This window comes from Eublepharis macularius, chromosome 17 (genome assembly GCF_028583425.1).
Source record: "Eublepharis macularius isolate TG4126 chromosome 17, MPM_Emac_v1.0, whole genome shotgun sequence".
In the NCBI taxonomy this organism is placed as follows: Eukaryota; Metazoa; Chordata; class Lepidosauria; order Squamata; family Eublepharidae; genus Eublepharis; species Eublepharis macularius.
The window spans coordinates 31,051,665-31,078,551 of NC_072806.1; the positions used below are offsets into that span (position 1 = coordinate 31,051,665).

At 46.3% G+C, this 26,887-nt stretch overlaps 1 protein-coding gene across 1 annotated transcript in view; it reads right to left on the reverse strand.

Annotated features, from left to right (window-relative positions):
- Nucleotides 1-26,887, reverse strand: part of RPH3AL (rabphilin 3A like (without C2 domains)) — an 80,274-nt gene that overhangs the window by 12,029 nt on the left and 41,358 nt on the right. Inside the window, exons 5-6 of the mRNA XM_055002055.1 lie at nt 23,885-23,971; nt 9,809-9,983 (exon numbers count right to left, since the gene is read on the reverse strand). Of these exons, the coding sequence (XP_054858030.1) occupies nt 9,809-9,983; nt 23,885-23,971 (262 nt within the window). The remainder of the gene's footprint in view (nt 1-9,808; nt 9,984-23,884; nt 23,972-26,887) is intronic.

A 26,887-nucleotide genomic window follows, 5' to 3' on the forward strand; every position in this document is an offset into this window, starting at 1 on the left:
TTGACACAGCCAATCTGGCCACCTAGATCCATGCCATGGTAATGCTGGGACTTGACTACTGTAATGCCCTGTACAAAGGTCTCTCCTCTAAGTTAACTTGGAGACTCTAGTTGGTGCAGAACACTGCAACTCAGTTCTTACTGGAAGCTAGGAAGAGCACGAATATGACTCCCATTCTGCACCTATCACTTACTGGGCTCAATTCAAAGTATTGGCTGTCACATCAAAAGCTCTGTACAGTCTTGGTCCAGCATATCTATGGGACTGACTCCCTCTCTCTATGTTCTGCCATGGCAGCTTCGCTCATCTGAATAGGCCTTTTGCGTGTTACCTTACCCATGAGCAAAATCAACAGCTGTCTGTACATGTACATTCTCTGTGGTGGCACTCACTGTATGGAACAGCCAGGGGTCATTTTGTAAAAAAAGAGCTGGAGGAACTCATTAGCATAACTCATTAGCATATGCCACGCCCCCTGGCATCACCTATCCTGTCTGCTTTGGACCCTATCCTGGCCATTCAGGGCTGAAATTGGGCCCAAAATGGCCAAAAAGGGGCCCAAAATTGTCAGGATCGGGGCGCTGCTGAGCGGGAGAGTGATCCACCACCTGTCAGAAGCCCGATCCAGGCCGTTTCAGCCCCAATCCAGGACGAAACGGGCCCAAAATGGCCAAGTCAGGTGGACGGGGCCACCTGGCATGTGACCTCTTTGGAGAACTGCCGGAAATCGTTCCTGCGTGTTCCCCCTCGAAATGAGCCCTGGGAACAGCCCATCTGAAGAGGTGAGGAAAGCGCTCACTTTCCTAACTTTCCAGAAATGATGCAAAACTGATTTATTCAAGAGGGTTTTTTACTCAGACATGAGAGCTGTACTGTAAGGAAGTGGTCTCAAAGAGATGCATCAGTAAAGAGAGAGGGACCATAGACTTTACTACTACGTGCTACTATGTACTATCTGTTGCTTTAAGTATCACCTTACTGGGTAGTTTTATGTTGTTTAATACTTCAGTCTTAAGAATTGCTAATGCTTTGTTTCAGCATTTCTTCAACTCTGTATTGGATTTCTGCTGGTTTTAAGTCTTGCAAATTTACATTTATATATCCTATGACACTGTTTATTGAAATTCCCTTGCAATTGACTGTACTGACTCACTCTGTGTAATTCACGTTGAGTCTCAGTGAGAAAGGTGGACTATAAATAACATTAATAATAAATAATTTCTAATATTGGCCTTCTTCTCCAAATTGCTAAGGCTTCCCTGTAACGTTTAAAGACATAAGGTTCTAGATGGGTTGCCACATGTCTTATTTATGTAAAAAAAAGCTGCATTGTCAAAAATTGTCAAAAAGAGAGGCTGCATTGACAAGACCTGAGTGTGAACTTACTACATTCACACGTACAGCAGAATGAAAAGGCAAAAAGATGACTTCAGCCTGTGTGGTCGATTTAGTTCTAAATGATCCTTTACAGTAAAAGAATTCCCTGCAAATAGAAAGTTAGCAAAACAGGTTCTACCCCCTTCTTTGCTTCTTGTTCTGTTCTCCAGTGAGTTTTTAAAGGAGGTAAACTGAATGGGATTCTGAGCTTGCGGTCCAAAATAATGCAGTCCAGTAAGGTGGCAGAATGATTTTGCCGCCTCATTCTCCTGCGTGTGTGAAACAGCCCTTTGAGCGTCTAGGGAAACTCTGCTCCCACCCACAGGGGGAGGAGCTTCTTAGAACTCCTCCCCTTTCTAGGCTCCTTTGCAGTCTTTTCCTTCCAGAAGACTTAAGACTTCCTTCTTTGGGAAGACATTTGGTACAATCTAATGTGCAATTACACACAATTTGATTACTGTTTCACTGGTTTTGCATTACTAGTTTATAACTTCCCTGGGCATAATTTTTTTCCTAGAAAAAAGTGCCATAAAAATGGTAATTATAATTCTAATCAAATGAAACTGCTTGGAAATATAGAAGAGTCAAATGAAAGCCATTATGCAAACAACACATAATTAACTTAAGAACATTGCCAGAAGGGGTGGTGATGGATGGCCACTGGCTATTGGAGATTAGACAGAGATGCAAGGAAGGTCTACCACTGGTCTCCTAGTCAGCTCAGCTAAATAGACCCTCCAGGTACAAAGGCAACCTACCTCCCAAAATTAGTACAACAGACACAAAACAAGGCTGTCTATGTCCAGACTGGATTTCCCAAAGACGCTTGACGGTTGGAGACAGGACACTGGGCAAAGGTACCTTGGCTCAATCCAGTAAGGCTCTTCTTACAATGTTAAGACCTTATCAAATCCATCCAAATGATGGTTTTGAATTACAATGCCGATACCATTACAGTACACAAAAGTCACAGCCCGTATGTTCCCAAAGCTTCCGTCTCACATTTCAAAGGTCAAGCAGTATAGCTGAGGTAGTATTGGAACTTGAGACTTCCTGAACTCCGTGCACCGGACCATTCTGTGAGTGTGCACTCTTGACGTGGCAAAACTACGTACAGTATTTGTATGGTGTGCATAAACATGATTGTATTATATAGTAATCATAGGATCATGGGGTTGGAAGGGATCTCTAGGGTCATCTAGTCCAACCCCCTGAACAATGCAGGGAATTCACAACTACCTCCCCTCCCCACACTCCCAGTGTCCCCTGCTCCATGCCCCAAAGATGGTAAAAACACCATCAGGATCCCTAGCCAAACTGGTCTGGGGAAAATTGCTTCTTGACTCCAAAGTGGCGATCTGCATTAACCTGGGCATGTAAGAAGGGGCCGCAAGAACTAAGCACTGATGTAACCCTTCCTGCCCTCCCTCCCTCTCATGATCTGCCCAGGTTCACAGAATCAGCATTGCTTGAAGGAGAAGTGGGAGGACTCGGAAGATGGCAGCAGTGTAAGTTTGGAGCTCCATTCCCCCTTCCTGAGTAAAGTAAATACACCATCTAGGAAATGATTTTTAATTCCAAGGAAGCCTCAAAAGCAAAGAAGAACAAACAGATAAGGGGAAAAGAAAACATCAGGTCAGTGTGCTCCTATTTCAAGTCAAACGAGGAGTTGAAAGGGAAGGATAACAAGGAGATAATGGAGGCAGCAAGGAACGAGGGGAGTGAAAGAGTAATAAACTCTACTGAGGGTTGTATGGAACATCGTCCGGTATCGGAAAAAACTTTTAAGGAAGCAATAAATTGCCTGTTCCACGGAGGGATCGCTCTGTCAGTTCTTCCTAATGTTTAGCCCAATTAAGTAAAAAGAAACAATTCCTTTATGTTTTGGGCTGGCCTGCATTAATAGCAATGGGAACAAGGTGAGCATTAACGTATAACTAACCTCAGCTTAAAAAAATATGCACCTAGGCATGCAGAGTGTGCCTAAACAGTGCAATCCTAAGCAGAATTACTCCAGTCTATGGCCACTGATTCCAATGGACTTAGACTAGAGTAAGTCAGTTTAGGATTACACTGAATGTCTCCTGGGGGTAGAATCAGTAGCAGTTTTGTCTGGTCTAAAAAGAGTGGAAAGTGAAGCCGGTCTTTTGGCTGTTGGAACAGATGCCTGTTAGACAAACACCGCATTGCTCCTGGGCCCCCTGCACTGCTGTCTCATCCTTCTGAAATAAATAGCACAAGACTGCTGTAAACTGCTATCTGTTTGTCCAGAGGGAAGGCAGAAAAAAGCCAGGCCTCCTGCGTCATGCCAAGTCTACCTCCAGACGAGAATCCCTCAGCTTTCATCAGCCATCAGAGGCAGAGCAGCCTCCACAACGCCCCAAACGGGGTTTAGTCCGGCCCGGAAGAAGGCGCACACTGCTGGAAAATTCTGGGTGCTGAACTGAAGTTTCTTTTGGACAAACACTTTCTACCTGCATGCTTGTTTCTGTGCTCCTCTCATTCAAGTTCAGCCTTGTGCTTTGCTTGAAGGAAATAGTTCAAAGAGATGCGACGGTACAGAGACAGGGTTCGTAGAGTATAATACTGTATACTGTTTGTTGCTGTAAGTACGCACCTACTGGCTAGTTCCACATTTAATATGTCATATCAGTCTGCTTATGTTGTGTTTCAGCTTGTTTTCACATTTCTGCCTTCCTTACCTTATTGCATTGTTTATTGAACGTCCCAGCTGTTGACTGTATTGACTTATTCTAAGAAATCTGCCTTGAGTCTCAGTAAAAAAGGCGGACAGTTCCTGAAATAATTTCTGGAGGTGTGTGGGGGAGCAGGCAGAATGTTAGAATTCAGGGTCCAAAATTTTAGTTGTGAGATCACCCACCTCACAGGGTGATTGTTGTGAGGATAATAATAACACAATCTGTAAACCGCTCTGAATGCACATTAAATTGTCCTGAAGGCCGGTATATAAATTGAATGTTGTTGTTGTTAAGGAGGAAAGAAACTTAAACCCAAGGCCAAACTTTTCCATTCTGGGAACATCTGGTTGCAGATTTTGAAGGAGAAAGTGCATCACACCACTTGATTGATTATCTGTCAGTTCTGACCATTTTTTTAAGGGAACAGTCTGAAACCAAGGAGAGATTGTGCTAAAGACAGGCCTCATTAAACATTATCCCCTCTCCCAGCGTTTCTGCAAAGGGGAGAAAAGGGAAAGTGAGACAAACACATTTCAGTTTTGCTGACACAAATCTAAGGGCGCTACTTGAATTGGTGAGTTGTTCCCTTTTCACTGTGAAAAACTGCAAGCGCTCCTGCTATTTAAGCACCATGTGAAAAAACAAATCAAATTTAGCTGCCAGATGTTTGATGGGGGAAATTGGGCGGGGCGGAGAGAGGGAGAGAAGAATTCTCCCTTTTAGTCACAAGACTCTTTGACAGCAGTGGCCAACCCAAGTGTCCTCACACGGTGGGTAGGAATTTGAGCCCCAGCTCAGACGCAGAAACGATTCCAAAAGCCCTGGTATAAAACGGAATACACCACGAGGAACGGACTTTAATTCCTACTGAGAACAAAACAGTTGCTCAGAATGCCACTCTTCTTCTGTGTTGACTTGCAAAGGAACATGAAGATCTGCCCAGCTTTCTACCTTGATTGATGCAAAAGTAATTTTTCTCAGCCTCAATCCACCCACGGCTTTGTCCAAGTGACTGTCATGTCCAACTGATGTAAGTAAGATGCACATGAGAGAATTGAAAGACCCCACCCCCAGAAAAAAACTGCTTCAAATAGAATCATGCCTTCCTACTGCTTTCTTAGATTTTTGATCAGGTCTCTGCAGCACTGTCAGGAATTTTAGGATTTGAACACAGAATTGTTCAGGCTGGGGGTTTAATGGCATAGACCACTGCAGGCTCAGAAGCCACCAACATCAGATTCTGCAATTGGTAGGAAGTATGAAGTCTTTGAACTGGCTAGGTCTGGCATAAAATACCTGGAGCATGGCGTTTTGTCCTCACTTGGTCAATGGAGCAGCACCTTCTGCGCTTCATGCCCCTCTCCCCAAATGCAGCAAATGATCTTAGGGAGCTTGGGTGACAGCACACTTGCTCCAGGTCTGAATTTGGGCATAGCTGTCCAGGCTGATTCCGCACACGGTGGATAATGCACTTTCAATGCACTTTATCAATCGTTTGAGGTGGATTTTTTGTTCCGCACACGAAAAAATCGGTTCCAAATGATCTATAAAGAGGATTGGAAGTGCATTATCCAACATGTGCGGAATCAGCCTTAGTTGGGTACTACAGACTTATAGCATGAGTACTGCACCACGCCAAGGAGGTCGACGAAATTTGCCAAAAGGCAAAGAGCATGCAGGTTCAAACACTGGGGTCAAGCACTGAAACCAGAGGTCAGGCCATGATTTCTCTTAGAGAGGTCAGATGATGTCTGCCAAGAATCTGTGGCATATAATGCTGCATCCGAACATAAAAAAGGTATCGGATTTCCATACTGTTGTGAGACTGAAATTCCCTGCTTCATTCCTCCCCTGTGCAAATCAAATCCATGATTTTGTACTTTCATGTCATTTTGTTTCCTTGTAGAATTTTTTCCTGTAAAAATGTATGCATCTTTCTTTTTTTTAAATTGTATTTTTAAATCTTTTCCAAGTAACAATAACAATAAATCTTATTCAAATTTACATAAATGAAAATTACAGTAGTAGGTAATATAACATTGTACTTCATTTTGCAAAGAGTGCGGTCATTAAAGACAGTTCTACTATGACAAGTATAGGAAAACAACAGTTTTTGAAAGCCATATATTTTACCTTAATCTTTAAGGATGATAATGTTATATTTCAAAATTAGTAATTGTTTGGTAGGGCAATTTTGTTAATAGTAAGTCATTTTTGGAGAGCAATTCTAGAAAAGGGCTCCATTCCACAAATAAATCAGATACAAGAGAGGGGTTTGCTGCCAGTGATATGCTTTCTGTTATTTTTTCCATAATCAATAGGTCCCAAATTTTTGTATACCATAGGTACGCATCTTTCAATATTCCTTGTGCATCAACAAATCAGCACCACACACATGTAAAAGTATACTGAGCATAAATAAACAACATAGACCTGTACATAGGGTTGCTAGGTCCCTACACCCTTCTGCCGGGAAGGGGAGGCACCTGGCACATACCCAGAGCTCATTTTGAGGGGGAACGCAGTTCCGGCAGTTCCTCAAAGAGGTCACATGTCAGGCGGACCCGCCCACCTGACTCTCGGCCATTTTGGGCCTGTTTCTGCCTGGATTGGGGCCGAAAGGGCCCGGATTGGGCCTCTGACAGGTGGTGGATCACTCTCCCACTCAGCAGCAGCCAGATTCTGACCATTTTGAGCCCAATTTCGGCCCTGGATGGTCCAAAACAGCCAAGATAGGTGATGTCAGGGAGTGTGGCCTATGCAAATCAGTTATGCTAATGATACACTTCTGGTGATGTCAAGGGGCGTGGCATATGCTAATGAGTGGTGCTAATAAGCTATGCCAATGAGTTCCTCCAGTTCTTTTTCTACGAAATGACCCCTGCATGTACCGCATGCCAGAAGTGTGGTGTTCTTTTGTGTGCTCTGGTACCTATGCAGTGGCGTCACTCCCAGAAGTGACGTCGTTACATCGGCCACAGAAGTGCTCCTAAGCTCCGTGTGGAGCAGATTCTGCCCGTTTGGGGCCAAAATCAAAGCACAAGAGCATTCCCACGGCTGGCACAATGATATCACTTCTGGGAGTGACATCATCACGCTTGTTGGGAGCACTTGCGCTGTGCTGGGCAATCTGTGGGCAAGGAGGCAAAATCCCAGGAGTTTGCCTGCCACCAGCAGGTACTTGGGAACCTTATATGTATAAAATTCATGCAAAGTACAAATGGATCTAGAAAAGCAGCACCAAAAAAAGTGGAGAACTGAAGCAGCTGGCAAAAATATAGACAAATATTTTAAAAGAAACAAAATAGGGAACATTTCGCCAGGTCCCACATGCCAAAATCCACTGCCAATTATAAATGCAGCCAAATGCTGCTGTTAGCATCAGGCCAGTGACAAATTGAGAGAAGGCTGAGGCCTAGAACGTGAGTTGGGTTTCCTTGGCAACAGCAGGAAGAGTGAAGGCACATTCATGCCTCTATAGCACTGAGTACAAGTATATCCCTTCCATTTTTTAAAAAAAAGTTGGTATGCAGAGGCTCTTCGCCACCAATATACCAATTTCCCAGAGCTTCCACCTCAACACAATCCCTTTGGTGCAATTTGAAAAGGATGCTGTGGTATAGTGGCCAGAGAGCATTTTTTTCCTGCTTAAACCACAACAGAGCTATACTCCCTCCAATTAGGCCACTGAATTCTCCTGGCCAGGCTCTGCTAGAAACACTTCTGGGTCAGGCTTAGCAACCTGGTCTTAGACCACTACGAAAGCTTTGAACTGTTTAGGGGGAAACTGACAGCAAGAGAACGTTAACATAACAGTGTAACCCCCAAGAAAAGATCGGGCTGACTCATAGGGTTGGCAGCCTCCAGGGGGCGACTGGAGATCTCCCAGAATTACAATTTGTCTTCAGCTAATAGAGAGAAAATGGCTGCTTTGGAGGATGGACTCTATAGCATTATACCCTGCTGAGGCCCCTCCCCTTCCCAAACCCCACCCTTTCCAGTCTCCACCCCCAAAATCTCCAGGAATTTCTTAAGCCAAAGATGGCAACCCTACTGACTCACCAAGAGGAAGGATTTTCCACAGGGCCAAAGGACAGGTAGTGAGTCCTCATATTACCAGCAAGAGTCTGGGCAACTTGAGCCAAAGGGTAACATGAGGGACAAGTGGTCACATGGGGCTGAATTTCCATGTTTTAATGGCTTACTTGTTTTAAATTGATCATTTATTATTTTTAATTGTAAGTTGCCTCAAGCAGGAGGTGTAAAAATCCCCTAAATAAATAAAATTGATTTGGCTCAACCCAAAGAGAACAAGCGTTTGGAATAGACTATCACCACCTGAGATTGCAAGCAGAGCCAAAAAAATAATAAAGCTCACAGCTGCTGGCCAGTCATTTTCATTCTTAATGACACGGTTACGACTGAGCTGGGATTGTGTCGTTAAGCAACAGGCGTTAAATGACCAGCTGAATAAAGCCAAAGACCCCCCTGTGTCACTGCCTGCGATGCTGCCAATGAGACCCTGTCCCAAACAGCCACATTAGCAAGCAACCTCCTTTCCCACATGCCAACTGCAGAGACTTGATAAACCAGAGACCAGAAAGGACTTCTAACCTCTGCATTTAGAAAGAAATCAAACAGAACTCATTCCAGTCTATTGATCTGGCAATCGGGAGGACAGGGCGCTGTTGCAAATTAAGATGCTCAGGAGTCATTCATGACAGAGGTAGAGGAGAAGAGGGAAGGGTAGAGTTTAGCGGATTTGTGCTAAAAAAAGGACAGCATCTCTGTTATCAATTGAGAGATTTGGAGGAATAAAGCTTCTCAACATCAACAGATACGGTGACAGGCCGCACACTTAGATGGCCTGTAAAAAAAAGATTACCCAAATTCCTAGAACCCAAATTCCTAGTTATACCTCTGAGTATCAGGTGCAGGGAGAAAGCTTTCATAGAGCTATACACAGATTGTTGGACTAGACACATCTTTGGGATGATCCCAGCAAGAGAGCCAGTTTGGTGTAGTGGTTAAGAGCAGCAGGACTCTAATCTGGAGAGCCAGGTTTCATTCCCCACTCTTATGTCTGAGGCCAGCTGGGAGACCTTGGGTTACTCACAGCTCTCTCAAAAATCGAATGTTGCTGTTATTATTATTATTATAATTATTCATGGGGGTGGGGGAAACTTGGAAGACCTCGCTTAAGTCTCACTTCTGATCTCACTTTTCCTGTAAAACAGGAACACCATGTTCAGAATCAGTCCACCTATGAATGAGAGTGCTTAGAGACTGTCAGCGCTAGCCGTCGCTGCCGCTGGGTGGGGCGCCGGCTGGGCCGGCCCCGACGTCAGAGGGATGCCAGGGATGCTGCAGGACCCTGCTCTGTGGAAGAAGGGGTGGTATACCTCACCCAGACTCCCTCTCAGTCCACTCGCTGGCCTGCTCAACCTGGTCTGCTCACCCTCTGCGACCTCCGCCATCTCCTCCTCCAAGAACTCCGGACAGACAACAGGAACCTCGGTGCTCCTGCTAGCAAGCTTTTCAAGTATATTTGGATCGGTCACTTTGTAAACAGGATGCCACACAGTCTTTTTGTCTGATCCAACAGAGCTGTTCTTATGTTCTATTGCAAAATGAGCTCTGTGGATTAATGCAAGAGTGACGGAAGATAAAGGCTAACTCCCCCTATCCCAAACTGCCCATTACCTGTCAACAGCAAGACGAGAAAGACTGACCTCTTCCCCTGGCCCAGGTGTACGAGCGAGTTGCACCAATGCCTTTGACCTCCAGGGTCGGTGATTCCACGTGGTGAGGCCTCAGGGGCGACTCTTTGGCTCTGCTGATGGTTTTCAAGGGCAAGATGTACTTGGGAAGGCCTTTGTAGAACCAGGCACCGGATCGCTTCCAAACCTAAGGATAAAGCAATGGGCAAGGGACAACAATAATGACTACACCCAACAGTAAACAGAGTTGCTTGTGCCAATCTCAGTTCTGCACGATGAGGCCACCCAAAACAAGGTAGGGCTCATATATGACATAGATGGGAGATTCCTTCAGTATTCATAAAAATATGACTTTGCAAATTATCCAAAAGAAACTCTCTTCTGACACCCTGATAAAAAGGACTGACCATGTTCCTGGAGACACGGCATACTGAGTGCAGGAGGATGACCTAAAGCATGTACATTTACATATGTGCTGTTAAATTGCAATCAGCTTATGGCAATCCCAGCAAGGGGCTATCAAGGCAAGTGAGCAGAGATGGTTTGCCATTGCTTTCCTCTGCAGACTCTTCCTTGGTGGTCCCCCATCCAAGTACTGATCCTGCTTAGCTTCTGAGATCTGATGAGATGGGGCTATACCAGGCGGCCTTCCTTTCCCACTTCTTTTGTCCTCAGTGTTCCTCATTAGAGATGGGCACGAATCGAATTATGACCCCAAAAAACGCACAAACCAGGCCGGTTCGTGGTGCTTGTATCCATAAACTTCCACGAACTGGTCTACTGGTTTGTTTGGGTCGTAAAGGGGCAGTTTAAGTGGTCATTTCCCCAGGGAAATAGCCATATAAACTTTTCCTGCAGCTTGCAAGCGACAGATCCCTTTAAACTATCAGCTGGTGGCCGCCATTTGAGGGGCAGGGAGGTCGTTTATGGCGCCGGAGGAAGCCGAAAACGGCCTTCCCACCCTTCAAATGGCGGCCGCGGCAGCCATTTGAGGGACAGGAAGGCCTTTTTCGGCCTCCTCCACTGCCCTGCGGGCCCATGCAGCAGCGGAAGAGGCCAAAAACAGCCTTCCCGCCCCTCATGGGAAGAGGGAGAGGATGCCGCGGGCCTGCAGGGCAAGGTAAGTGTGGGGCTGGAGTTTGGGCAGTTTAAAGGGACCTGCCACTTGCAAGGCAGGAAAGAGCCCTTTAAACTGTCAAATGCCTTTTTCCCTGCCACTGCTAAGTGGCTGGAAAGGGGCATTTAAACCCCACGAACTTGTCCGTAAACTTGCCCCAGTTCGTGCCAGTTCGTGGTTCCTTGTTCGTAAAAATCCACAAACCACAAACCTCATGGTTTGGGGTTTTTTTGGTTCGTGCCCATCTCTATTCCTCATCTGTAAGATGGCTGCATGGCCATGTGTGCACATGTGTAGGGCTTGATGTTAGAATCTCTCCTGTGTAATAAACTCAGATAGGAAATTATACTTGTATGGGCATATATCCCATTGTGGGAATGATAGGGGACAGCAGAAAAGGGGCTCTACCCCTTTTAGGAAAGCCCCAGTTTGTAACACTGGCTCCAGCTAGTGAACCCCACAGAACTAAGGGGAAAAGGATGAACCTTTAAGCTTTAAGTCTACCTACCCCCGGCCTATCCCAAATTCCAAGAACACAGGCCTGGGTGTACAAGCCGCGAAAGACTACTCTCCATGGTTTCACTGTGAGGAGAAACGGAAGCACAGAGTCCAGTCACGAAACAGAGGGACGCGAGGGGATTACCAAAAACATGCAGGCCGTGATGCTCTCCAAAATCCAGAGAACAAGCAGAATATAGTATTTAATACGGCGAGAACAACGAGAACAAAACATATTCTGAGATGCTAAGTGGATGCCTGTAAGAAATTCGGCCAAAAAGGAAGTCAAGCGTAGAGAACTGTTTAAGCAAAAAACAGGGGGCGAACTGCCATCGCCGCAGCCAAGCCCAGCACGAGTTGTGGCTCCTATAAGGCAACGCCACACATTCCAATTTAGATTGTAAGAGAAAGATTGTGATGAAGGGAGCTTATTAAACACATTTAATATATACAGCTTGCTACTACAAAGAAAAGACAGCAAGGATGAGACGGGGGAGGGGGCAATTGTTGAGAAAATGAAGCAATATCCAAAAACCCAATTTTGCTTCAGTGGCTGGCGGCAAAGCTAATAATGAACTAACGAGATACCTTGTACCAAGGAGGAGGATGGGATTTTTTTTTTTAAATGAAGAACAGAAGCTTTAGAAAAATATTTCAGGCAGAAGATTAAAAAGTCTCTAAAAGAGTTTTTTTTTCCTCTTGGGACAAAAGGACAAAACATTGGTTTTATTTGGACGATGCAAAGTATTATTACAAGAATTCTTGCAAAGAGGTTTCTGGAGGGTAGGGGGGAAAACCTTGAAATCACAATCAAGTTTGATAAGTAGCAGGTTGTCTGTCATTATGACAACCAAAGTATGCAGCACAAAGGCCCCAGAAAGGAGGAGATGTAGTTGGCTATGTGCAGGGACCTGTCCTATGTGAATCCATTTCTTGGAGTGAAGCGTCACCTTTCCCCCCTTTCCATTGAACACCCAACTCCAGCCTGTTTTCCTTTTCCCCTTCAGAGCTCAGCAGGAGCCATTCAGAAGCAGCAGTTCTGGTTTTGGAACTCACTGCTACTGGATGCAGGGATGGTTCTAACAGATGGCTTTAAAAGGAGAGGAGAGACCCATTAGCGGCTACTGAAACCTCTATCTTCACAAGCCAGCAACAAAAATGGGCAAACTGAAAAAGGCTCACAAAGCCAACATGCAAAGATGAATGGAAAAAGGGAATGACCTACTTCCTTAAATAGGTATCACAAAACTAGGGTTGCCAACCTTCAAGTGGTGGCTGGAGATCTCCCGGAATTACAGCTGATTTCCAGATGACAGAGTTCAGCTCCCCTAGAAACAACGGCTGCTTTGGACTGAGGACTCTATGGGATTATAACCTGCTGAGCTCGAGCCCCTCCCCAAACTCCACTCTCCGCAAACTCCATCCCCCAAATCTCCAGGAATTTCCCAAGCCAGCGTTGGCAGCCTTGAAACACAGTCAGTTGCCTCAGCTCATAAGGGAACACATAGGACTGCACCAGAACTTCCGAAATGACATTTAGTAATACAAAGACAATTAAATTTCTAGGAAAGGCAGCCTTCTGACGAATCCAGTGCTATTTTGTGTGCGGAGAGGAAGCCGCCAACACTCATATAAATAAGGTTGCCTTGATGTCTACCAATTCCCCCCTCCCTCTGTAGATCTCACCCATTCATCCCTAAAGGAAAGGTTCATTCTCTCTTTCTCTGGCTGACTGAGGTGGGCTGGTACACGAGGAGCAGGACTGGAGAGAACACTCCAAAAGGGTACTAATGCTCAGTACCTGCGAGTACTGTCACAAAAAAAGCCCTGGACAAATTGAAACTCATCCCATCATCTGCCTCTCTTCTACACACACACCTGAACCTGCTGAGATGCTCTGCATTCAAGGTTTCCGCCTTTCTAAAGAAAGAAGAAAAATACCTCGGATGACAAATCCAGCTATTTATTAGACAAGAACAAATTTGGCATCTGCGTCAGAGCTGAGCTTGAAACATCCGCTGTAACATTCCAGGCCTGATTCACGGCACCCCAAACAGATGCTTGAAATCAGAGAAGTATGGGGGGGGGGGTTGCAAATCAAAAGGATGGCAAAACTAGAGACATCAAATCTGCAAATCTGTGGCAGAAGGGCTGCTTTTGTGTCCTGTTCACTCCAAAAATAACCAAAACTTGTTAAAATGTTCATTCCATATAATCTTCTGAAGTGTCATGGAATCCCACCTCCCCCCTGAAAAAACCTTCCCGGAGATCTGAAAGTCATGCTCTATATACCCTTGTTTAATCCACATGCTACATGTTATTATAGATTATAATTTCTTATGGCTTTCCTAAGCATCAAGGAGGCGAAACGCACTGAAGACCTTCCTCTGTCAACTAATAATAATAACATTTGGTTTATATACCGCCCTTCAGGACAACTTAACGCCCCCTCAGAATGGTTTATAAAGTATGTTATTATTATCCCCACAACGATCACCCTGTGAGGCAGGTGGGACTGAGAGAGCTCCTAGAAACCGTGACTGACCCAAGGTCTCCCAGCTGGCTTCCAAGCAGAGGAGTGGGGAATCAAACTCGGCTCGCCAGATTAGAGTCCCACATTCTTAACCACTACACCAAACTGGCTCTCAACTCTTAGGGCCAAACTTGACAATACATTTGACACGGCCCAATTTGGCTCAGGAGCACGGCATGAGAGGAGGAGAGGCTCAGCCTTCCTTCCTGCACCATTTCCCCAAGCCAAAATAGCTTAGGAGGGCCCTGTTAGCCCCGGTGTAGGGCTCCACTTGCTGCAATCAGAACACGTTCAGCCCCAGGGAGTTAAAATGGCACCGGAGAGAAGGCTGAAGCCTCCCGGCCCCTGACCTAACACAGCATTCCCAAGCTGAATCAGGCCCCGGCATACTTGGGAACATTCGTTCCCCGACAGCATGTATGACTTTAAGTTGGTCGGGGTAATCATACCAAATGTGTTTTTCTAATCTGGCCCTCATCCAGCCACCTTTGCGATTTGCGATTTCAACAGATACGCTCAGGCAATTTCAAACGCGTATTTGCAATCCTGAGGAACTGCTTTAAAAATAAAAAAAGCAAGATTCTCGGGAAACTGGATGCTGTCAGCTTCTCTGAACTTCCACAGAATCACAGCATAAATGCAGCCCTGCATACTTCCCCACGCATAATGCCACCTCCCCCAAAGTCCATTCAAACTATGTAATGGATTCCATCAATCACCTGTTGGTAGGTGATAAACCTAATCCTCTTGCTTCCATAGGGCAGTCAAATTAGAACCTTTCAGATGTTGACTTAAGCTGTCCTTTAGAACATCTAGTACAAAAATTATAGAGAAAATGGGAAATTTGGCCTTAGGGAGGAAGCAGCAACGACTGGCGTTGAAGCGTGCATTGAACTTTAGAAGTTACGGGCCCAAATTTGCAAGAAATGCTTTTTTCACCCACTTTGCAGCTGAGCTGACCTTTCAATTATTTTCACTCCCTGGCACCTTGGGCTGATTAGCCTAGCTTGTATTGAAAGAGTTTTGAACACCTGCATCGGAACGATGGCTCTGCAGGAACCAAATTCTCATTACTGAAAGCTGGAAAGGTTGGCCTGTGGGCACAGAACGATCCTTCGGGGTCTGAGAATTCTAACCAAAGAACCGGGCCAACGTGAATGGCTCACGCTATCCGAAAGTGTCTTCTGCCAGCCGCTCTTTAAGTTTTCGTGCAAGAAACTAAAAAGATAGGTCTGCTAGTTCACTTTCAGAGCAAGACATGCTCAGGGAGGGGTGGGGGGGGGAGAAGAACCATAGATAACATCCCAATTTCCTGCAATGGTAAAGAGAACCAAAGTTGTCCAGCATATCTTTAATTTGCTTCAATGCAGTAATATGCTCTAGAACCGACAGACCAGCTAAAAGAAATAGTCATTTAGTAAAATGCAATTTCCCCAAAGGAGAGAGAGGAGAGTTATGTATTAGGTTCCCGAAAAATCATTCCCTGAGTTTTCTTTAGGGTTCCCAGGTGCCCACTGGTGGCAAGCAAACTCCCGGGATTTGCCCCCTCGCCCACCAATCTGTCAGCAATCGGCAGGAGGTGGCAAGCCCCCCCGCGATCGCCCGCTACCGGCACGCACCCTAGGAACACAGGTGGGGCGCGTGCTGCTGGGGGGCACTGCAACATCACTTCCAGAAGTGACATTGTTGCACGGGCCACAGGAGCGTTCCCACACTTTGTTTGGGGCCAATTTGGGCCCTAAATGGGCCAAATCAGCCCAGTGCAGAGAGCAGGAGCGCTCCCCGGCTGGCGTGATGACATCAGTTCTGGAAGTGACATCATCACACAAACACTGGGGCATGCACAAAGAATGACCATGCAAACGACATGAGGTAAGTTCCAGGTCCCCCCCTCCTGCCAGGAGGGTGTAGGGACTGGCAACCTTCCCCAGAGTGCTGCATCCAAGAACAGTATTAAGTCAGCCTTTGGTGCTCACCCAAGTCCTTTCCTCTGCTCGCCACTGGTGCGCTGAAAGCCTGCTGCTGGGACCTAAACAAACCATGTGCAGTAACCATTGAGAACGGCCACAAAGGCCTAGAGTGTCTCAACTGAGTAGACTCACTGCTGAAGCGGTGTGCCAAAGCCAAGACAGGTGGATCTGTCCTCTACAGGGCTTTCCCTCTCCCCTGTACCGATCTCTGTTCCCTTGCTCTTCTTCATATGAAACTTCTGCACCCCAAATGGCTTTAGGAAGTGCAACGGAATTGCTCCCAGCCAAGGGCTGCCAGCCCCCCTTACCCTCCCAGCAGGAGGGAGGCGGCTCACCACTCACCTTTCCTTCGCTCCTCATGCACACACTCTGCGGTGGGTCGATTTGGGCCCCCGATGGGCCCAATTCAGCCCATTTGGAGCCCGAATCAGCCCGGTGCGAAGTGCAGAAGCAATCTCAGGGGGGTATGAGGACATCGTGACGTCATGCAAGATTCTATGCAGTCACTCCACTCATTGATCTCAGTGGGTTTCGACGGGCGGATTCTGCATGCAATTACACCATCAATATGTTGGATTCTGCATCTAGGACCAATATCTGGACTTAAACAGTAGCAGAATGCACGGGACACACAGTGGCAATCCCATCTTTCTATTTGCTGTCATGCACATTCGAGCCCAGCAAGTACAACAGTTTACATTATTATTATTAATGACACAATATGCAAAGAGCCTGCACGCTCCCTTGCTTTCCCCAGCCGCAGGATGAATAAGGGAAACGGGGAATGCTGACCTTTTCCTTTCAGAGCTCTGCAACAGCGTTCTTTCTACCAATCCACCTACCACGTCCTGCGCTGGGGTGGAGAAAATGAAAGAAAGCACCAAGCCCACATGCCCGAATCACCTCCATCTGCAGGATCTGACAAAACCCTGCTGGGGGGTTATTTTGCCCCCATCCTGTGGCGCACACCCAAAATGGGACTTTTTACATTTCAGATGGTATTTTAAACAGGGGTCATTTCGTAGAGAGAGCTGGAGGAACTCATTAGCATATCTCATTAGCATGGTTGATTTGCATATGCCACGCCCCTTGACATCACCAGAAGTGTGTTATTAGCATAACTGATTTGCATATGCCACACACCCTGACATCACCTATCCTGGCTGTTTTGGTCCCAATCCTGGCCATTCAGGGCTGAAATTGGGCCCAAAATGGCAAAAAGGGTTTGAAAATGGCTGAAAGGGGGCCCCAAATGGTCAGGATCGGGCCACTGCTGAGTGGGAGAGTGATCCACCACCCGTCAGAAGCCCGATCCAGGCCATTTCGGCCCTAATCCAGGCTGAAACGGGCCCAAAATGGCCGAGAGTCAGGTGGGCAGGGCTACCTGACATGTGACCTCTTTGGGGAACTGCCAGAACTGCGTTCCTGCACGTTCCCCCTCAAAATGAGCCCTGATTTTAAATGTCAACAAACCTGTCAGTCCCACAAACTTCTCTGGCTCAGAGCGGGACCACAAGTGACGCCTGACACAGGTTGGACACTTGCCAGCTTCCCTCAAGTTTTGATGGGAAATGTAGGCAGCTTGGCGGAATGTTGGACAAGTGACAGTTGAAAAGTCCATTGGACAGCAGTCAGAGAGCCAAGCTGCAAGACCAGGATGCCTACATTTCCCATCAAAACTTGAGGGAAGCTGACTAGTGTCCAACCTGTGTCAGGCGTCACTTGTGGTCTCGCTCTCAGACGGCGCTTGTTCCCCCCTTCCCTTCTAAGGAGGGACAGCTCTACTTTGTTTTTAAAGGGTAAAAACTGGCTATAGGCACAAGGGAAGGGTGCCTGGCTGTACCCCCCCCTCCATTGCCTCAATGATCTATCATATATTGTTGCCATCTTTCCTCTTAGGATCTGGAGTGGAGTAGATCTACCACTCCCCCTGTGCTGTCAGATTCCCAATCATCCCAGAAGATCAGTTGTTGAAAACGAGTGACAGGCCAAAGATCACCTGGGGAAATGCATGGCAATTGGAAGCAAGAGCCCAAGTCCAGCAGCTGCCTCAAAGTCCACATTGGGCTGGCTTTTAATTAGTATATTTTTATTGGTGTGGACAGGGCTGTCTGCTTTGTGAGTGGCTGGTTCATCCTATCACTCCCAAAGCAGAGGCTCAGTAGAAGAGCTTGTCCTTGAAAGGAGGGTGCCCGTTGTGTCTCTGTACAAGTGACCGTTTCCGTCCAGTGCACACCGAGCTCAGAAACTTCGGGCGACAGACATTAATTCTTACATTTGCACACTGAAAAGTATGCTGCTTTAGGCTGAATAGTGGGGAGTGCCGTGTTATTTTTTTTTTTTTACAAAATAAGTGTGCATCAGCTGAAGAAAAGGTTATGGGTGATGGATGGACACTAATTTAGGTTAAAGGTAGAGAAAAATTTTCATTTCTATCTACTTTTCAATGGCAACAGGACTGTTTGCAAACTCAGTCAAGCAGCCAAGAAATGCCTCCAATCCCTCACCTCCACATACAAAAGCAAATCTTCCAAAGATCGAAACACAGCAGTAAATTGTCAGCCTCTCCTCCAAAAAGTGGTTTTGAAAAATATACACAAAGGTGCCTAGCAGAGCACAGTATGTGTAACCGCTGGAACAATCCTGCATTGGACAAAAAAGACTCAAATAAACAATTTTTTTTGCGCTAATCTGAAAGGGAGGAAAGCCAGCCAATCAACCAAACAAGTGAACAAACACAATTTGCCATGCGACCCTCAGCTCCATTTGAACACGCCATGTGGAAAATGTTTGTCTTTTGTTAGTGGCTCAGTGCCTCCTCCGAGAAAAAACAGGAAGACGTCAGCTTCCGTATGAACTTTGGAAGCCTCCTTATACCCAACCCACCCAGCAAAGTATACCCTCCCTGATTGACAATAGTTCTCCAAGTCCTTCCTGACTGGACATGCTTGGATAGAAATTGAGAACTTACACACACAAAGTGCGCACTCTGCCAGTAAGCAATGGGTGGCCAAGATGAAGACAAAACAGCACTGGGGAACAAAAACACACAAGACAGACGTGCTGGGAGCTCATGGGGCACTAAGCTAGGCCTACAGAGGACTCGTCCTGAACAGGAATCGGTAGATTCTGCAGTAACCAACTCCAGATTCCAGGAAGTTCTGCATGACATCGGAGAACTACTGGGAGAGCAGATATTCCTCCAGAGGACCAAACTACAAGTTTCTCTATCTAATACTTTTGACATGTGTTCTTCGTGTGTCGGGAGACACAATGTTAGTCGGGAAGAATAGTTTTAAATGACAGAGCCAGCGGAGATTGCTCTGAAGGGGACAAATTCTATCACAGCCCTCCACCCCCTCTAGCATCTCCCCTTACGGAGCCTTTGCTCTGCTGAGGCTTGGTTAATTCAAAGTTTTAAGCAGTGAGGGCAGCAGGGTAAAAGCACTGAAAGGGGAGGCAGTCCAGCATGCCAGAGGTGATGGAGGGCCGTGGGAGAATCCATCCCCTCTGGAGTGAGCTCTGCCAGCTCTGTCTTTCAAAACTACACTTCCTGGCTAACATTGCATCTCCCAACACTTGATGGACAACGCCCCGATGTCTTTTTGTGTAAAGAGACTGTACGTTACATGTCTAATGAGTCAACTTGGGTCTGCACCTGACTCCCATTCCAAATGTCATTTTTAAAGCCTGCAAGGGCCAGATTCAGTTCAGAGGAGGGAAGGCAGGAGCCCCCTTCCCTCCACACCACAGTCCTGAGCCAAATCGGAACTTCATGGGCTGTAAAAACGATGTTCTCCGCGGCTACAGTGAAGGGTCCCAACTGGTTTAAAAAATAATGTGTAGTTTAGCTTAGAGTCTGTTAACTTTTATATTCCCTTTGTTAACTACAAATCCTAGTTTTCCCAGAACAGGCATTAAACCACAGTGCCAATTTATCCTCCAACTGTGTTTGAGGAAAGAAAGGGAAAATTCGATCCTAAGGGGAGAAAGGGAGCAATCCTTCCCTCCGGTGGTTCTTGATTTCTTAACTGCAGTTAAGAGGGAGTCAGCATTAAACTGCATAAGCTGAAAGGGTTCCGATTTGGAGGGTAAAGGGCAGGGCTTTTTTTCTGGGAAAAGAGGTGGTGGAACTCAGTGGGTTGCCCTAGGAGAAAATGGTCACATGGCTGGTGGCCCCGCGCCCTGATCTCCAGACAGAGGGGAGTTTAGATTACTCTCCGTGCTGCTCGGTGGCGCGGAGGGCAATTTCAACTCCGCTCTGTCTGGACATCAGGGGACGGGGCCACCGGCCATGTGACCATTTTCAAGAGGTTCCAGAACTCCGTTCCACCGCGTTCCAGCTGAAAAAAAGCCCTGGTAAAGGGTATGTGTTCTCTTCAGCCCAGTAATTTTCTCTTTCACTCACACACACACACACACACACACACGCACCCCACACTGCCAAAAAGGAAAAGGAACAGAATTGAGCCTAAAGAAAAGGAAGATAAAGAGAAGAAAGAACGAATTAGTACTTCAGTTACAGGAGAAAAAAACCCTGAAGGTTATCACACTGTTTACGACACTCTGAGAACCGAAGACATTTTAATGCCATCTTCCACACAGTGATCATGAATTTGTTTTATTGTCCTTCTAGAAAGTATTTTAAAAGAAGGCAATTATTCCAAGAATGTGGAGAAGTCAAATGCACCGCAGAGAGAAATAAAACGGACTTTCAGATAAAACTGAAAAAGAACTTCACAAAAGTCAAAAGGAAGACTTAACCTATGATGCGGCAACATCCACCTGGAAAACTGCAGATACAAGAACGAAGAAATGGCTGCATCCAACCGACTTAATAACCGAGCTTTGCCAAAAAATATTTAGATGTGGGGTGATCTTACCATGCTGAGGCAGGGGTGGGTGGGTGGGGAGGATTTCGGGTTTCAACGGCAGATGAGAGATTTACAACCAGGGCCAGAGAACTGTTTCTTGATACAGTCAAAATTAAATCCCCCTCTCCAAAGTATATTTGAACCATTCTGCAATGTTTCAAAAGAGCAAACTAATAACAATTTTCCTTGTGCAAATGTAGTCAATCAGGGGATTTTGTGAAGTTCAGCATATTTTAGCAGTATTGCGGCAATCAATCAATCAATCTTTATTAAAACAGTCCTAGAGCTGCATAAAACTTTACAGAAGTCATAAAATTCAGGAGCTCAAAGGTAAAAATTATCATAATACACGAGACTAAAAATTACCATGTCAGCACTTCATCAATTATTTTTATACCTGCCTTAACTGGAGAGTTTTATAGGCTAACACGATAAACTTCACATTGCACGCTGTAACCATTGAGTTTTCATCCATTAATAACATTCCAATATACACTAATTCCTAATGACCAGGGTACCTTCTAATTATAGGGAAGATAAACTTGTTGTGGATTTCTTGGTAAAAGGGCAATGTAATAAAACATGTTCTATAGATTCAATCTACCTTGTACCACAAGGACATCGCCCATCTTCCATCCAAACCATTTTGTAGTGCCCCTCTAAAACTGCTGAGGGGAGGGCAGTAATAAAAACAAAGATATAGTTTCTCCAATTTTGAAAGAATTTTGGTGGCTCAGTCTATTTCTGAGTACAACTCAAGGTTATAATATGGGCCTATATGCCCGTAAAGGGGATATCCATTCATCTATCCCCTTCTGTCACTACCAGTAGGTGAAGACTTTTTTTGGACAGGTGTTCCTTCAACAATCCCTCTTTCCTACCTTGTGCTTTGATTTGCTGTATATTGTTTCTCAGATGCATAATTAGCTCTGATTTTTAATTGGTTTTATGATGCATGTTTATTGCGCTGTTTTAATAGTTAGCCTGCTTGGTGGGCACTGATTGGTCAGAAAGGCAGATATACATGTTGTAAATAATAAATAGTTTTGGACAAACATATATGGAGGGCTTACTTCCCTCCATATATCCCTTACTTGCCTCTGAAGTTAGGTGGGTGGCTACCAGATACAGGACCTTCTTTGTGGTGGGGCCCTAACTACAGAATCCCTTCTCCACTCAGACCTGCCTGACGCTAACATAGGGTTGCCAGGTCCCCCTGTCCTCCCAGCAGGAGGCGGGGGACTTGGCATCTACCTTATCTTCTGTTTCTCGCTCCCGGGCCCATGCAATGACATCCTCCTTCTGGGAAGTGATGTCATTGCGCGGGCTGCAGCTGCCCCCGGGAGCGCTCCCACACTCTGTGGGGGGCCGAAATGGGCCCGATTTGGCCCGGATCAGGATGGATTTGGGCCTGGATTTGGCCCGAATAGGCCTGGACTGGGCCCAAATTGGCTTGGAACAGGCCACTGTAGCGCACGGGAGCACTCCCATGCTCCATAGCTGCCCGTTCCAGGCTGGTTCAGGCCCAATCCGGGCCAATCGGGCCCATGGGAGCGCACTACACCGCCCGGGAGCATGCCCCCTGGAGGCCCGTGCCTCCCCCACTGGCCAGGTAAGCAGGAGCGGGGGTGGAGGGTGGGAATGGGTGATCCCCTGCCCTCAGGGTTGGACTGGAAACCCTACGCAAGCATGAACCTCTTTTAGGCACCTAATTACTTCAGTTGCCTTTTAATTATAGATAGGGCCTTTCATTTTCTGAAACATGATTTTTTTTTAACTTTTCTGTATTTATATTGAATTAATTTTTTGCAGACTCTGATTGTTAGCAGCTTTTGAGCACTTCAAAGCAGAAAATCTCTTAAATAATAAAATGAATGATAGATGTCCCCGCAGAACATTTTATTGATTTATTTTGTGAAAACAGTTATAGCTTGCCTTTCCACGTGGTTCAGGGCACCTTACAATAATAGTTAAAAACACTTCCAATTTAAAACCAAAATAAAATGACAAACCCCAAGAATCTCCCTCCCTTTGCCCCTTAAAAATGCCTGCCCTTTGCACTCCCTCAAAAGCCCTGGCAAATAAGCAAGTATTGCAGCGCCTCCCAAAGATCTCCAAGGAGGGGGCTCCCCTCACCTCCTCAGGAAGCACAATCCGCAGACCAGGGACAACAACGGAAAAGGCCCAGGTTCTGGTCAATGCCAGACAGGCCACCCTAAGAGGTAGGACAGCCCACAAATGCCTGCCTGAGGATCACAGTTGGCACATTAGGACATATGGAAGGAGACGGTCCTTCAAATATGTGAGTCCCAGGTTGTGAAGGTTATAACAACCAGCACTTTGAACTGAACTCGCAAACAGACCGGCAGCCAATGTAGCTGCTTCAAAACGGGCGACATATGTTCCCAATGGCTAGCCCCTGACAAAAGTTCAGCTGCCGCATTCTGGAACAGATGCAGTTTCCATGTCATCTTCCGGGGCAGCACCATGTAGAGCACATTACATTAATCCAACTGTGAGGAGTCTCTTTCTTGAATGGCCTCCCTATCCTACTCTCCTGCAGAGCTGAAGTTGGCTTGGAGCTATTTAGGACAGAGAATTTGTGTGAAGGCTTAAACACATGGGGCACAAGAGCCAATTTGGTGTAGTGATTAAGAGCAGCAGGACTCTAATACGGAGAGCCAGGTTTGATTCCCCACTCCTCCGCTTGAAGCCAGCTGGGGGCCTTGGTCAATCACAGCTCTCTCAGAGCTCTCTCAGCCGCACCCACCTCACAGGGTTATTGTTGTGAGGATAATAATAACACACTTTGTGAACTGCTCTTAGTGGGTGTTAAGTTGTCCCGAAGGGCAGTACATAAATCGAATGTTGTTGTTGCTGTTATTAATGTTAGTGTCATTATTATTGATCAAATAAGCACCCCAACACAGCTACTTCTAAATTTACTGTGGAAGACCTCAGTAATGTATTCCCATGTGACAACTGGTTTGACCTTTATCCAGTGAAAACCCACATATCTCCATGGTTCTAGCTAAACAACAGGGAAGGGGGGGGGGATTTGCAAACACCAAAGATTCCCTTCCACCGTCGACCCACCTCTCTCTGCTCACTGCAGATCTTGCACAACCAGAGAGGCCGTTTTGACGTCCCCAGAGTTTCAATACCACACTTGGTGCAGACTTTCTGGAAAACAAGGAGACAAGAAAAATTATCACCATTCAAAAGACAAAAAATGCTGAGGAAGATGGATACGTCAGTGGCCATTGGCTCTTATGCAGGGCTTTTTTTCAGCAGGAATGTGGTGGAATGGAGTTCCGGCACCTCTTGAAAATGGTCACATGGCTGGTGACTACTCATCTGATTAGTGAGAAACAAAGTGATGGAACAGAATGCCCTTCTGACGTTCTTATTCCGACTGTTTAAGCCATATAGAAACACTCAGATCAATCTACAGGGCAGTAACTTCTTGCCTGCTGTTCTTTACGCAGCAGCTTTGCTGGCTTCGAGGCTCCAGCTGTTGACCTTGGGGCCCTGGCTTCTAGAACACACATACACCTGGTTGTGTCCTGCCACTATGGCCCTGGCTCCCACAACACCCTTCTCCTTGATGCTCTAGCTTTCTGCAGGCATGGATGTGTTGTTCATTTGAATAAACAATCCCAAGCCTTACATCCCGAAGAAGTGTGGCCCTAATACAACCCTTTTCCTGGCAGATGCTTTCCCACCTTTTCCTTGAATAAGCACCCCTTTCTGTCTGAAGACTGGCTGGCCTTTGCAAATATACAGATTGGCACAAAGTCCTGGGAAAAAATAACTGGGTAACTATAGAAATGAACTTTTGTGTCTATTCTGGATTCCAAAGCTGGAGGTTCTTGCACAGTTTTCTCAGCATTGAAGAAAAAATTGTGGTTTTCCCTAACCAAGCTTCAGCAGTAGAATGGATGTTACAACCAAGGCCTGTTTTTGCATTATAACTGTTTATAACATTAAAATGCCATACAGGAAAGCCATAAAATGGGACTGGTAGCAAAGACAACAGGCAGGATTTAAAAAGGCTAAAGAAGAGTGCGTATGATTTATTTTAAAAGCCAAAAACGACTTATTAAGGCATCGTTGGGGCAGGGTGGAGAAGGGGGGAATTAGGGTTGCCAGCCTCCAGTTAGTGGCTGGAGATCTCCCGGAATTAAAACTGGTCTCCAGGCCACAGACATCAGTTCACCTGGAGAAAATGGCTACTTTGGGGGTTGGACTCTATGGAATTGTGCCATGCCAAGGTCCTTTCCCTCCCCAAACCCCACTTTCTCCAGGTTTCATCCCACAGATCTCCAGGAATTTCCCAACTTGGAGCTGGCAACCCTAGGGGGAATATACAACTATATCAGTCAGAAAAATGGAGGCATGGCCAATGAGGGGCATAAGAGGATGAGGCAGGTCACATGAAACTCTGTCCCAGCATCCTTTGCACCATCAACATGCTGTTACCAAGGTCCCACTTCCTAGATACGTGCTGTGTGGCTGCCCCAACTCACTTGGCTAAACTCACCTTAGGAACTAGCCAGCCATGCCTTGCTTTGATCAAGGATTGCTGCATTCAGACTATGCTAACGAGTGGCCAAAATCTTGGATGGGAGAGTGATTCACGGATCGGACACCGGGATACCTTCCCATTGACATAGGCAAGGCGGGCTTGCAAAACCAGGAACCCACCTTGGTCTATGTGATTTTGTCAGCAAATGCCAAGTCTTCTTGAGTGCAAAATCAAATTACGGCCGTTTCCAAACTACTTACCTTCATCTGGAACGCTGCGGACTGTTGCAAAAAAGATAGTGTCTTCTCGCGCGAGTTTTGCACGATGTCGTGCAAAACTCGCGCGAGAAGACACTATCTTCTGCGGTTTTTTCGCAGCGTTCTGGATGAAGGTAAGCAGTGTGGAAACAGCCTACTATCCTGCAACCAATCAGGCTTGATTACTTTTAATGACCTTGCCTGAACGTCTCTTACAAACCTGCCTCAGGCACAGCTGAAGCCTCCACCCTGCCAGGCCTCAAGTCGTAGCTGACTTATGGAGACCCCTGGTGGGGTTTTCATGGCAAGAGACTAACAGAGGTGGTTTGCCATTGCCTGCCTCTGCAGCCCTGGTCTTCACTGGAGGCCTCCCATCCAATTACTAACCAAGGCGGACCCTGCTTAGCTTCTGAGATCTGACGAGATCAGGCTCACTTGAGCCTGGATGAAATCATCTATTGTCACCATTTTGGGAAGCCCCCCCCCCCCCCCCGCGCCTTAACTCAGCGAGAGCAAGGAAATCCATAGAGGCCCTTCCAGGACTCCCTCCAAATGCCTGAACTTTACAATTATTTCTTTGGTATTCCTTTGTGCCAGGTGTTGTAACTGCTGCTGCTCTGCCAGGCAAAACTGTGCCGTCTCATCCGCTCTGCTGGCATATTGGCTGCCAATTCGGCTTTTCTTTCTTTGGAACTCTGGGATGTTTTCTTGCCCCAAAGGAGCATCTCTCTGCTGCGCCTGCCACACCTTATTATTTCCTTAGGACCGGGGCTCATTTCGAGGGGGAATGTGCAGGAATGCAGTTTCAGTAGTTCCCCAAAGAGGTCACATGTCAGGTGGCCCCGCCCACCTGACTCTCAGCCATTTTGGGCCCGTTTCGGCCTGGATTGAGGCCGAAACAGCCTGAATTGGGCCTCTGACGGGTGGTGGATAACTTTCCCGCTCAGCAGCGCCCCGATCCTGACCATTTTGGGCCCCTTTTTGGCCATTTTCAGCCCCCTTTTGCCATCTTGGGCCAAATTTTGGCCCTGAATGGCCAGGATTGGGTCCAAAATAGCCAGGATAGGTGATGTCAGGGGGTGTGGCATACGTAAATCAATTATGCTAATGACACATTTCCAGTGATGTCAAGGGGCGTGGCATATGCTAATGAGTTATGCTAATGAGTAGCTCTTTTTCTATGAAATGACCCCTGCTCAGGACCTTTTGGTCCTAAAGTTTGCTACTCTTGATCTCTGAAAAATGGACACAGACAATATACTCTGCCCAGTTCAGCAGGTACACTTCTTTTGTTCATTCCTTTTCTCTTAAAAA